Consider the following 13,196-nt stretch of genomic DNA (forward strand, 5'->3'; position numbering starts at 1 on the left):
CTATAATATTCACCAGGTTACCTAACAGAACCCTGATTCTATGATATTCACCAGGTTACCTAACAGAACCCTGATTCTATAATATTCACCAGGTTACCTAACAGAACCCTGATTCTATGATATTCACCAGGTTACCTAACAGAACCCTGATTCTATGATATTCACCAGGTTACCTAACAGAACCCTGAGAACCCTGATTCTATGATATTCACCAGGTTACCTAACAGAACCCTGATTCTATGATATTCACCAGGTTACCTTTCACACATGGAAGACACATGGAAGACGGGAGCGACTATGTCCCTGATACAGGAAGTGGTCTGCTATTGGCCGTTGCTATCGGAGAGTACAGTGCCTCCTGAAAGTATTCAGACCCCTTGACTTTTTCCACATTTTGTTACATTACAGCCTTTTTCTAAAAACACAATACCCCATACTGACAAAGCAAAAACATTTTTGTTTGATAATTTTGCTAATTTATCAAAAAATACAAAACTGAAATATTATATTTACTTAAGTATTCAGACCCTATACTCAGAACTCTGTTCAAGCAGCAGGTTCTGCTCTGGAGCAGGTTTTCATCAAAGATCTCTCTTAAAGGAGGACTGTAGCATCTAATGATGAAACATTATGGAGTCTTAAAGGAGGACTGGGATGGGAAAGGAAAGGGGATATCTAGTCAGTCACAACTGAATCCATTCACCCTAAATGTGTCTTCCGCATTGAACCCAACCCCTCTGAATCAGAGTGGTGCGGGGGCTGCCTTAATCGACGTCCACGTTATCGGCGCCCGGGGAGCAGTTGTTGGGGGTTAACTGCCTTGCTCAAGGGTAGAACGGCAGCTTTTTTCTACCTTGGGGGGCGTGCGGATTCGAACCAGCGACTTCTCGCTTAATGGCCCAACATTCCTAATCTCTAGTCTACAAATGTCACAAATGTTCCAACTTCAATTCATTATTTCTCAATGATGCTTTAAAACCTCTCTAGGGGGTGTGGGACGCTTCCCACCTGGCCAACATCCAGTGAAATTACAGAGCGCCAAATTCAAAAACAGAAATACTCATTATAAAAATTCATGAAACATACAAGTGTTATACATCGGTTTAAAGATTAAGTTCTTGTTCATCCAACCACCTTGTCAGATTTCAAAAAATACTTTACGGCGAAAGCAAACCATGCGATTATCTGAGAACAGCGCCCAGCAGACAAATCATAACAAACAGTAACCAGCCATGTAGACGAGTAACATAAGTCAGAAATAGCAGATTACTTTGGGCACGCTTTTCATCCAAAATTCCGAATGCTGCCCCCTACCCTAGTGAGGTTAAAGGAGAAGTTTACCCAAAATCCAGAAACTCTGAAGTGATTCCATACATTGAAACTAGTCCAGTGGATATTTTCCCTCTCCCCCTCTCTCTCCCTGTAGTGCTGTCCTGAAACAGCTGCAAAACGTGACTCGTGACGTTGCTGGATGCGGGCCTCGCTCTGCTGCTTTGCCAGTTTGTTATTTTATTACAGCTATGGCCTTTGGCTTTCACCTGGAATTGTTTATTTATGTCTGAGAAAAAAAAAACTTTTCAATCCATAAAATGTATATAAATATGATGATGTCATAGTGAATTCATGACATGTGACTGAACAAGCCTTTTCATACTTCATAACATGGCTACATACAGTGCCTTCGGAAAGTATTCAGACCCCTTGACTTTTCCATATTTTGTTACATTACAGCCTGATGCAATCTACACACAAATACCCCTTAAACCTGTCTAGGACATGCGTTCCGCTGGCGGAACCCCTCGACAACATTCCGCAGGAAATTCAAAAATATATTTTTTAAATATGTAACTTTCACACATTAACAAGTCCAATACAGCAAATGAAAGATAAACATCTTGTTAATCAATTTTAGAGCAATGCTGAAATGTAACAAAATTTGGAAAAGGTGAAGGGGTCTGAATACTTAACGAATGCACTGTGTGTGTGTGTATACTGAACCAAAATATAAACAACAATTTCAATGATTTACAGTTCATATAAGTCAGTCATTGTAAATAAATGAATTAGGCCCTAATCTATGGACTTTACATGACTGGGCAGGGGCGCAGCCATTGGTGGGCCCTGGAGGGCATACGCCCACCCATTGTGGAGCCAGGCCCAGCCAATCAGAATTAGTTTTTCCCCACAAAAGGGCTTCATTACAAAGAGAAATACAACTCGGGTGGCTGGTCTCAGACGATGTGGAGGTCCTGGGCTGGCGTCGTTATATGTGGTCTGTGGTTGTGAGGCCAGTTGGATGTACTGACAAATTCTCTAAAACAACGTTGGAGGAGGCTTCTGGTAGAGAATTTAACATTCAATTATCTGGTAACAGCTCCAGTGGATATTCCTGCAGTCAGCATGCCAATTGCACGCTCCCTCAAAACTTGAGACATCTGTGGCATTGTGTTGTGTGACAGAACTGCACATTTTAGTGGCCTTTTATTCTCCCCAGCACAAGGTGCACCTGTGTAATGATCATGCTGTTTAATCAGCTTGATATGCCACACCTGTCAGGTGGATGGATTATCTTGGCAAAGAATAAATGTTAACTAACAGGGATGTAAAAAATTCTGCAATCTTTTTTTTCAGCTCATGAAACATCCAACACTTTACATGTTGCGTTTATATTTTTGTTTATTGTAGTTACTCTCAGTTTTAGGAACATCTTGCCAAATATTTCACTTTATTTTTTACTTTACCCAAAATATCACATCAGCGATAGTCAAAATGTTGAAAATATGTGAACGTCTAAATAAGAAATTGGGCCATTTAAACAAAATGTGTCGAACCCTTTCGACAACGGGGAGATTTTACTGATGTGCTTTGTGTCTTCGACGTAAAAATAAGTTTTGGACTTCCACTTAAAATTACTTATTTACTTATTTTATGTTTAAGGAAGTGTGTAAAGTTGTGGCCAAACGTTTTGAGAATGACACAAATATGAATTTTCACAGTCTGCTGCCTCAGTTTGTATGATGGTGTTACACCCCTGAAAAAGGGGAGAAAGAATCACAACTGTGAAACTTTTAGTGCAATCATTTTACATAAGTAACACATTTTACAGAATAACAGATCTACAGGAAATATAGTTTTGTAGGGTACAAGGCTTATTCAAGTCACAACAGTATACACTGTACATCACTGAAACAAATACTATTTTCAATATAACTGTCAAGCACAAAGCTTTAACTCAGCAAACCATAACTAAAATATCTTATTAACAACGCACCTGTTCATTCACAATCGACATAAAATGGCAGCTACCTAGCAGTACGAAGCTAGCTGCAACCGAGCAGGGCTCATATTACTCTCTGCAAACTTAACTAACTTCCTCAATATGTTACTAAGACACACCTTAAACACTCTTGACATGTTAGTGAGTTATAACATTTAAATTACTCTTTTTTATCATCAATAACGTACCTGAAAAAGGGGAGAAAGAATCACAACTGTGATACGGTAATGTTACCTCATTGAAACTTTTAGTGCAATGAGAAAAAGACTGCGAATTCTCTGTGAACTTGAGTGGAGACCAGAGCAATCGATCTCAGGCTCATAGATTAAGAGCATTTAGTAGATCACAGATTAACACTTTTACCCACGACAAAATAAAGTAATCAACATAACGTTTACACATTCCTCTCACAATTCGTACCCTTTGTATGCTTGACGGATTTTAACACAATTATATAAATGTTATCAATCTATCAACTAATACTGAATGCATGATCTTCTTAACCTTAGATGTTTTAAGATCCTCACATACTATGAACTTACTAATACTTTTTAATGTATAACAGGCTATTAGTATTTCCTTTAACCTGTCACAATGGCAATTTGCATATACTCCAGAATGTTATGAAGAGTGATCAGATGAGTTGTAATTAATTGCAAAGTCCCTCTTTGCCATGCAAATAAACTGAATCCCCCCCAAAACTGGAAGCTTCAGGGTGGTGCTTGGGGTGGTGCTTGGAATCATTGTTCTTCCTCTGTCACCCATGGTTACCTGCAAGGAAACACGTGCCGTCATCATTGCTTTGCACAAAAAAGGCTTCACAGGCAAGGATATTGCTGCCAGTAAGATTGCACCTAAATCAACCATTTATCAGATCATCAAGAACTTCAAGGAGAGCGGTTCAATTGTTGTGAAGAAGGCTTCAGAGCGGTTTAATTGTTGTGAAGAAGGCTTCAGGGAACCCAAGAAAGTCCAGCAAGCGCCAGGACCGTCTCCTAAAGTTGATTCAGCAGCGGGATCAGGGCACCACCAGTACAGAGCTTGCTCAGGAATGGCAGCAGGCAGGTGTGAGTGCATCTGCACACAGACTGATATTCTGCAAAGGGTACAGGGATTGGACTGCTGAGGACTGGGGTAAAGTCATTTTCTCTGATGAATCCCCTTCTCGATTGTTTGGGGCATCTGGAAAAAAGCTTGTCCGGAGAAGACAAGGTGAGCGCTTCCATCAGTCCTGTGTCATGCCAACGGTAAAGCATCCTGAGACCATTCATGTGTGGGGTTGCTTTCAGCCAAGGGTGTGGGCTCACTCACAATGTTACCTAAGAACACAGCCATGAATAAGGAATGCCACCAACAAATCCTCCGAGAGCAACTTCTCCCAACCATCCAGGAACAGTTCGGTGACGAACAATGCCTTTTCCAGCATGAAGGAGCACCTTGCCATAAGGCAAACGTGATAAGTGGCTCAGGGAACAAACATCAATATTTTGGGTCCATGTTCCAGGAATCTCCCCAGACCCTAATCCCATTGAGAACTTGTGGTCAATCCTCAAGAGGCGGGTGGACAAACAAAAACCCACAAATTCTGACAAACTCCAAGCATTGATTATGCAAGAATGGGCTGCCATCACAGGATGTGGCCCAGAAGTTAATTGACACCAGGGTGGATTGCAGAGGTCTTGAAAAAGAAGGGTCAACACTGCAAATATTGACTCTTTGCATCAACTTCATGTCATTGCCAATAAAAGCCTTTGACACTTATGAAATGCTTGTAATTATACTTCAGTATTTCATAGTAACATCTGACAAAAATATCTGAAGACACTGAGGCAGCAAACTTTGTGGAAATTAATATTTGTCATTCTCAAAACTTTTGGCCACAATGTAGCTCGCATTCTGTATCATACAGCTATGAAAGTTATATATTTAGAACCACCTGCTTGATTGGAATTAAGCGACGTCTGTGTCTTGAGTGTCCAAGAACGGTTTAGTTTTTTGTGTTCTGACTTGTAAATTAGAATGAATAGAAAGTAATGTAAACATTATCAGTAATTACCAGGAAACTCTACAACATTTGATTTAAAATCACACCAAGATTGTTAAAACTGGCCTTAGCTTATTGAGTGATCTGATTAGGATTTACCCTCGTAGCAAGGCCTATTTATCATGTGGAGGTTTCATTCAGGTCTCTTTTTTTAAAAACACACTGTCTTTGGCAGGAGAAAGACCAGACTCAGAGGAACCAGAGCCAGGGACGTCCAAACCAGCAAGAAGACACCAGTGTTCCCACTGTGGAAAGCGTTTTAACCAGAAAGGACACTTGAACCAACATGAGAGAATACACACAGTAGAGAAGCCTTACCACTGCTCCCAGTGTGGAAAGGGTTTCAGCCAGGCGGCGAATCTGAAACGGCACGAGAGAATACACACAGTAGAGAAGCCTTACCACTGCTCCCAGTGTGGAAAGAGTTTTAAGGATTTAGGGTACCTGAAACAACATGAGAGAATACACACAGGGGAGAAGCCTTACCACTGCTCCCAGTGTGGAAAGTGTTTTAACCGGTCAGGGGATCTGAAAAAACATGAGAGAATACACACAGGGGAGAAGCCTTACCACTGCTCCCAGTGTGGCAAGTGTTTTAAACAGTTAGGGAACCTGAAAGAACACAAGAGAATAAACACAGGTGAGAAGCCTTACCACTGCTCCCACTGTGGAAAGGGTTTCAGCCAGGCGGCGAATCTGAAACGGCACGAGAGAATACACACAGTAGAGAAGCCTTACCACTACTACCAATGTGGAAAGAGTTTTAACGATTTAGGGTACCTGAAACAACATGAGAGAATACACACACGATAGAAGCCATACCACTGCTCCCAGTGTGGAAAGTGTTTCAACCAGCCGGGGGAGCTGAAATGGCATGAGAGAATACACACAGGGGACTTGCTGTCTTATATTGTTGACTGATAATGATTACCTGTGTTTACCATATGAACTTGAATTGTACAAAGTATACTAAAACATATATTTGTATGTTTTTATTCGAAAACATGAATTGAATATGGAGTTTGAATATAGAGTAGGTCAGATTCCTTCTGTTTTAAATGGTCCTTTTTTAAACTCTGACACTGTGTGTGTTTATCTGTGTGTCATTCCTCCAGCACTACAGATAATCAAGTGTTATTTGGATGTGATGCATTTGTTCCGTTGTTTACATTTGCAATGTTGGCCCATTGATGATTTAATGAAATGAAAATGTTCACAGACTCTGTAATGCAAAATGTTAATTGTATGTGTCCACATATCTGAGTATGTGACTTGTGGTGGATGAATCAGAATTAGTTGGGTAACATAGATAATTAAGATGTCTTATCTGCATAATATGCTCATGTGATATACTTGTTATTAGAATGTATCCCTTCGGACTCTGGTGTTGGCAGTTGCACTTCTTCCCTCAGCTGGGGCTCAGTCACCTGGGGCCCAGAGAGGGGAGAGGTCAGGCTTGTCTTTTACATGTCCCTGGTGCTATGCAGAATATCAGGAAGGGAAGAGGACAGGAGGGAACATTGTGTTCATATGTGAATGTATCTGTTAAACTATGTGAAGGGATGGTGTGATTAATGGGGAACCAATTACTGGTTTCCACAATGTCTGTGCGCAAGTCACTCCCTCCTTTGGCATTGGGGGGAGGTGTATGGCAGTGTCTGGAACCATTGTATGTCCTCTCTGATGTTGCACTTATCCTGGGATAGTGTATGACCTAGAGGCTCACTCCCCTCTGTGAGCTTGTCCAGGAGTGGGGTCAAGAAGGGGTTTTACTTGAGATGGGAGTATCTAGAGTTGACAATTGAGTTATGCCATTGGATGAGTTGGTGTTTTTGTGCTATGAAGTACCAGGAAAGAGATTAGAACCTCGTCTTTGGGACCAAACTGAATGATAAATTATAGCGAATGCTATCTGGCTACGGGATACTCCTTTCTCATTGTAAAGTCTCACTTTGTGAACTGTTCCTAATATCTGTGGTTTGTTATGTCGACTAGGGGGTGGATCTTTGCTATAAAAGATCTCAGTAGCCATTGTGTTGCCACTCAACGGTTCATTAGAAATAGTGAATTGTTGAAAGTCATTGCAAAGATCTTATTATTAAAGATGTAGTTTAAGTATAACTCTGATTAGTGTGTGAAGTTTGTCTCTCCTCATTTGGTAATACAGAAATTAACCACCACAGACTAACCTTGTGAAACTGACCTATTATAATCTCCTGTTCCTGGGAGTATCATCCTGTGTTGCAAACCAGCTGCACCTGCGCCCTTGTATGAATAAAGTCCCTCCCAGGAACAGGAAACTATAAAGATATGTGCTCATCACCCAATGCTTCAGGAATTCAGACTGTCTACACTGCGGTGTGTAACTGTTATTCTCTCTGAACTCAGAAATAAAGAATCTTGGTTTGACTTGGACTCCAGCAGATGCTTATTTTATAATATCCACCTCAACTCTCCCACGGATTGCTGTTTATCATTGTCTCAATGAAGAGTTATTTGTTTTACTTCCCTGGGGTCATTTACAAGCCTCCCACTGGTTGAATAAATGATGTTTCCACGTCATTTCAACAAAACAAATCCATGTGATGATGTTTGATTAATGTGGAAAACTGATTGGATTTGTAAAAAGCCATGAACATCAGGTATTTTTAATTTTTCACGAACTGGCAACCTAAATCCAATGGCAGGTGACATTTTGTGTTGATTTCATGTTGAATTCACTTTTGTTGACGACTCAAAGAAATGTAAAGAGAAACTAGACGTTCAACACGTCTGTGCCCAGTGGGCTGGTTTGAATACGTGGTGTTGGATCAATATCCACCTTAGTAGCTAAGTTTCCATGCAATTTGCGCCAGATTTCCATGTGAATATTCTCAAATCTGCATAAAACAATATACACATTTTCCCATCAGAAATGTTTGCATCAAACAGACTTATTGTGGATAAAAGGCTTTGCGTTATGACGTAGTGCACAAGAAAAATAACGTTTGCTTTTAAATTCCCATGTACCGAATGAAAAATACAAGTGAAATTGGTTTCCATCACATTTTCAACTCCACTGATGGTTTTAAAAACTTGTGTGAAATAGGAAACGTGCTCTTGTCCCGTGCACTGTAGCCTGCAGCTCACATATACAGCGCTGGTAGGCTACCTACATGATGAAATTATTATGGATGAGAGAGATATTATTTTATTTGTCAAATGGCAACCAAGCATCAATCATCATGTCACCAGAATAAGACCATCAAAATGTATTGGAATGGAGCATCAAGCTCATCACATGCAGTTTCACCACCCTGTGAAGTTCATAACTTATTTCATCTGTAGCCTAATAAACTACATGGGTTCCCAAGTCGTAGAGGGAGGACCACACAACATATCATCACGTGACTCCAAGTTAACTGAGATATGATCGTTATTAAATCAATATTTGCACATAAAGGATTTCTCGTTTATACATTTTTAATGACACAAAAAGACCCCACCATGTCAAACGAAATAACAAATCGTCTGTCTGCATTTATAAAAGTGTACAGGCATAGCCTGTTTCCATCAGCCCGGTCATTACTTTGGAAATGGTTGGATCAATATCCACCTTCATGATATGGATGAAGCCTGATTTGGAATGTCTGAGTAGTTCTATCTGATGTCATAATACATCCCTCTGATAATCAAGTGATATTTAGAATGTCTGAGTAGTTCTATCTGATGTCATAATACATCCCTCTGATAATCAAGTGATATTCACATGTGATGCATTTGCTCCGTTGTTTACATTTAAGTTGGAGGCCCACTCTGATGATTTATGTCTTACATAGTGGGGCTTTAAAATAACATTATGGTGACATCTTTTGTGGCTTGAAATGAATAGGATTATTAATGGGCTGATGGTTGGTGGTGCTACTATATAGGTAAGGTTGTCCAATATGAATGTTCAATACACACAATAGGTTGATCGCTAGCCAGTTAGCTAGCTGCTACAGTCCAATATGAATGTTCAATACACACTAGGTTGATCGGTAGCCAGTTAGCTAGCTGCTACGTCTTTATCCGCACAGCTAGCTAACACAGCTCGCTATCAACAAAGTCAAAATGCCCTCCAGGCCTGGTGGTGGCAGCAGTGCACTACAACCACTATTTACCGTAGCTTCCAGAGTGAAAAATAATTAGGCAATATAAAGAGGGCACGACAAAACCTATTCCCCATCAGGAGACTGAAAAGGTTTGGCATGGGTCCTTAGATCACAACGCAGGGCCAGACGGATTACCAGGACGTGTACTCCGAGCATGCGCTGACCAACTATCAAGTGTCTTCACTGACATGTTCAACCTCTCCCTGTCTGAGTCTGTCATACAACATGTTTCAAGCAGACCACCATAGTCCCTGTGCCCAAAGAACACCAAGGTAACCTACCTAAATGACTACCGACCCATAGCACTAGTCTGTAGCCATGAAGTGCTTTGAAAGGCTGGTCATATCTGTGGAGATGGGAGAACCTTCCAGAAGGACAACCACCTCTGCAGCACTCTGCCAGTCTGGCCTTTATGGTAGAGTTGCCAGACGGAAGCCACTCCTCAGTAAAAGGCACGTGACAGCTCACTTAGAGTTTGCCAAAAGGCAACCAAAAGATTCTCATACCATGAGAAACAAGATTCTCTGGTCTGATGAAATCAAGATTGAACAATGGCCTGAATGCCAAGCGTGACGTCTGGAGGAAACCTGGCACCCTCCCTACGGTGAAGCATGGTGGTTGCAGAATCATGCTGTGAGGATGTTTTTCAGCGTAACAGAATTTGAGGCTGTAACGTAACAAAAATTGGAAAAAGTCAAGGCGTCTGAATACTTTTCGAATGCTGTCCTCTCCAAATTTAGCTGTATTTTATTGGTTGGAATTGTTTTAAGATGGCCATACCGTGGATTATTTAGCTGTTTGATTTTTAATTCTAGGACCCCTTTAGGTATATAAAATATATGTGTTTATATATATACAGTACCAGTCAAAAGTTTGGACACACCTACTCATTCCAGAGATTTTCATTATTTTTTACTATTTTCTGCGTTGTAGAATAATAGTGAAGACATCAAAACTATGAAATAACATATATGGAATCATGTAGTAACCAAAAAAGTGTTAAACAAATATAAATATAGTTTATGTTTGAGATTCTTCAAAGTAACCACCCTTTGAGTGGATGACAGCTTTGCACACTCTTGGCAATGTAGAAGAAAGTTAAAATAAAGAAAAACCCTGCAATGAGTAGGTGTGTCCAAACTTTTGACTGGTACTATATATATTTATATGCACTGCTCAAAAAAATAAAGGGAACACTTAAACAACACAATGTAACTCCAAGTCAATCACACTTCTGTGAAATCAAACTGTCCACTTAGGAAGCAACACTGATTGACAATAAAATGCACATGCTGTTGTGCAAATGGAATAGATAAAAGGTGGAAATTATAGGCAATTAGCAAGACACCCCCAATAAAGGAGTGGTTCTGCAGGTGGTGACCACAGACCACTTCTCAGTTCCTATGCTTCCTGGCTGATGTTTTGGTCACTTTTGAATGCTGTCGGTGCTTTCACTCTAGTGGTAGCATGAGACGGAGTCTACAACCCACACAAGTGGCTCAGGTAGTGCAGCTCATCCAGGATGGCACATCAATGCGAGCTGTGGCAAGAAGGTTTGCTGTGTCTGTCAGCGTAGTGTCCAGAGCATGGAGGCGCTACCAGGAGACAGGCCAGTACATCAGGAGACGTGGAGGAGGCCGTAGGAGGGCAACAACCCAGCAGCAGGACCACTACCTCCGCCTTTGTGCAAGGAGGAGCACTGCCAGAGCCCTGCAAAATGACCTCCAGCAGGCCACAAATGTGCATGTGTCAGCATATGGTCTCACAAGGGGTCTCGGTACCTAATGGCAGTCAGGCTACCTCTGGCGAGCACATGGAGGGCTGTGCGGCCCCACAAAGAAATGCCACCCCACACCATGACTGACCCACCGCCAAACCGGTCATGGTGGAAGATGTTGCAGGCAGCAGAACGTTCTCCACGGCGTCTCCAGACTCTGTCACGTCTGTCACATGTGCTCATGTGCTCAGTGTGAACCTGCTTTCATCTGTGAAGAGCACAGGGCGCCAGTGGCGAATTTGCCAATTTTGGTGTTATCTGGCAAATGCCAAATGTCCTGCACGCTGTTGGGCTGTAAGCACAACCCCCACCTGTGGACGTCGGGCCCTCATACCACCCTCATGGAGTCTGTTTCTGACCGTTTGAGCAGACACATGCACATTTGTGGCCTATATGAGATATATATAAGAGTATATATGTGATATATATGAGAGTATATGAGCTCTATGGTAGTTGACTATAACCCCAGAGTGAGAGACTAACGAGTCATTGAAATAGAACTGAAGGTTACCTAACAGAACCATGATTCTATGATATTCACCAGGTTACCTAACAGAACCCTGATTCTATGATATTCACCAGGTTACCTAACAGAACCCTGATTCTATGATATTCACCAGGTTACCTAACAGAACCCTGATTCTATGATATTCACCAGGTTACCTAACAGAACCATGATTCTATGATATTCACCAGGTTACCTAACAGAACCCTGATTCTATGATATTCACCAGGTTACCTAACAGAACCCTGATTCTATGATATTCACCAGGTTACCTAACAGAACCCTGATTCTATGATATTCACCAGGTTACCTAACAGAACCCTGATTCTATGATATTCACCAGGTTACCTAACAGAACCCTGATTCTATGATATTCACCAGGTTACCTAACAGAACCCTGATTCTATGATATTCACCAGGTTACCTAACAGAACCCTGATTCTATGATATTCACCAGGTTACCTTTCACACATGGAAGACAAACGTACTTAGATGTGAAGACGGGAGAGACTATGGCCCTTATATAGGAAGTGGAGTCATCTGCTATTAGCTGTTGCTTGACAGACGTTGTTTGATTGGATCTCCCTAGACTCCGCCCCTAACGAGGCTTATAATATCATAGAACAGGGGTTACGTTAGGTAACCTTAAGTTACATGTCCTACTATGCTAATTTCTCTGTATTAAATGGCCCATAACTTTAACACTAGCAGAGATCCTGCAACTAATTTACCCTTAAAGTATATTACGTTCAACAATATATATAAAACATCTAAACATTTATATTTTCAATATTCATATTTATATTTTCTATATTAATAAATTCATGTAAGAAATGTATGAATGAAATCAAAATACAAATCAAATTATGTGTCGACCTTACAGTGGAATGCTTACTTACAAGCCCTTAACCAACCATGCAGTTTTAAGAAAAATAAGTGTTATGTATAAAATACAAATAATTCATATTAAAGAGCAGCAGCAAAATAACAGTAGCGAGGCTGTATACAGGTATTACCGGTATAGAGTAAATGTGGAGGCTGTATACAGGGGGTACCTGTCACGACTTCTGCCGAAGTCGTTGCCTCTCCTTGTTCGGGCGGTGTTCGGCGGTCGACGTCACCGGCCTTCTAGCCATCATCGATCCATTTTTCATTTTCCATTGGTTTTGTCTTGTCTTCCCACACACCTGTTTTCAATCCCATTCATTACCTATTGTGTATTTAACCCTCTGTTTCCCCTCATGTGTTTGTCAGAGATTGTTTTATGTCAGTGTTGTTTCTTGCTTTATAGGTGCGCGACGGGTCCTCGTACCCATGTTTATTTGATGTATGTTAATTTTCGTGTTTGGAGCATGTCGAGTGGACATTTAGTAAAAGTCTACATTTACACTCCGTCTAACTCTCCTGCGTCTGACTTCCATGCCACCTATACACACATTTATGACAGTACCGGTACAGAG

At 41.0% G+C, this 13,196-nt stretch overlaps 1 protein-coding gene across 1 annotated transcript in view; it reads right to left on the bottom strand.

The window, feature by feature from the left end:
- LOC120036624 (zinc finger protein 501-like) overlaps positions 1-13,196 on the bottom strand; it is a 114,829-nt gene that overhangs the window by 54,721 nt on the left and 46,912 nt on the right. The window contains exon 4 of the mRNA XM_038983004.1: positions 4,629-4,637. Within this exon, the coding sequence (XP_038838932.1) occupies positions 4,629-4,637 (9 nt within the window). The remainder of the gene's footprint in view (positions 1-4,628; positions 4,638-13,196) is intronic.

This window comes from Salvelinus namaycush, unplaced genomic scaffold (assembly GCF_016432855.1).
Source record: "Salvelinus namaycush isolate Seneca unplaced genomic scaffold, SaNama_1.0 Scaffold14, whole genome shotgun sequence".
Classification (NCBI taxonomy): Eukaryota; Metazoa; Chordata; class Actinopteri; order Salmoniformes; family Salmonidae; genus Salvelinus; species Salvelinus namaycush.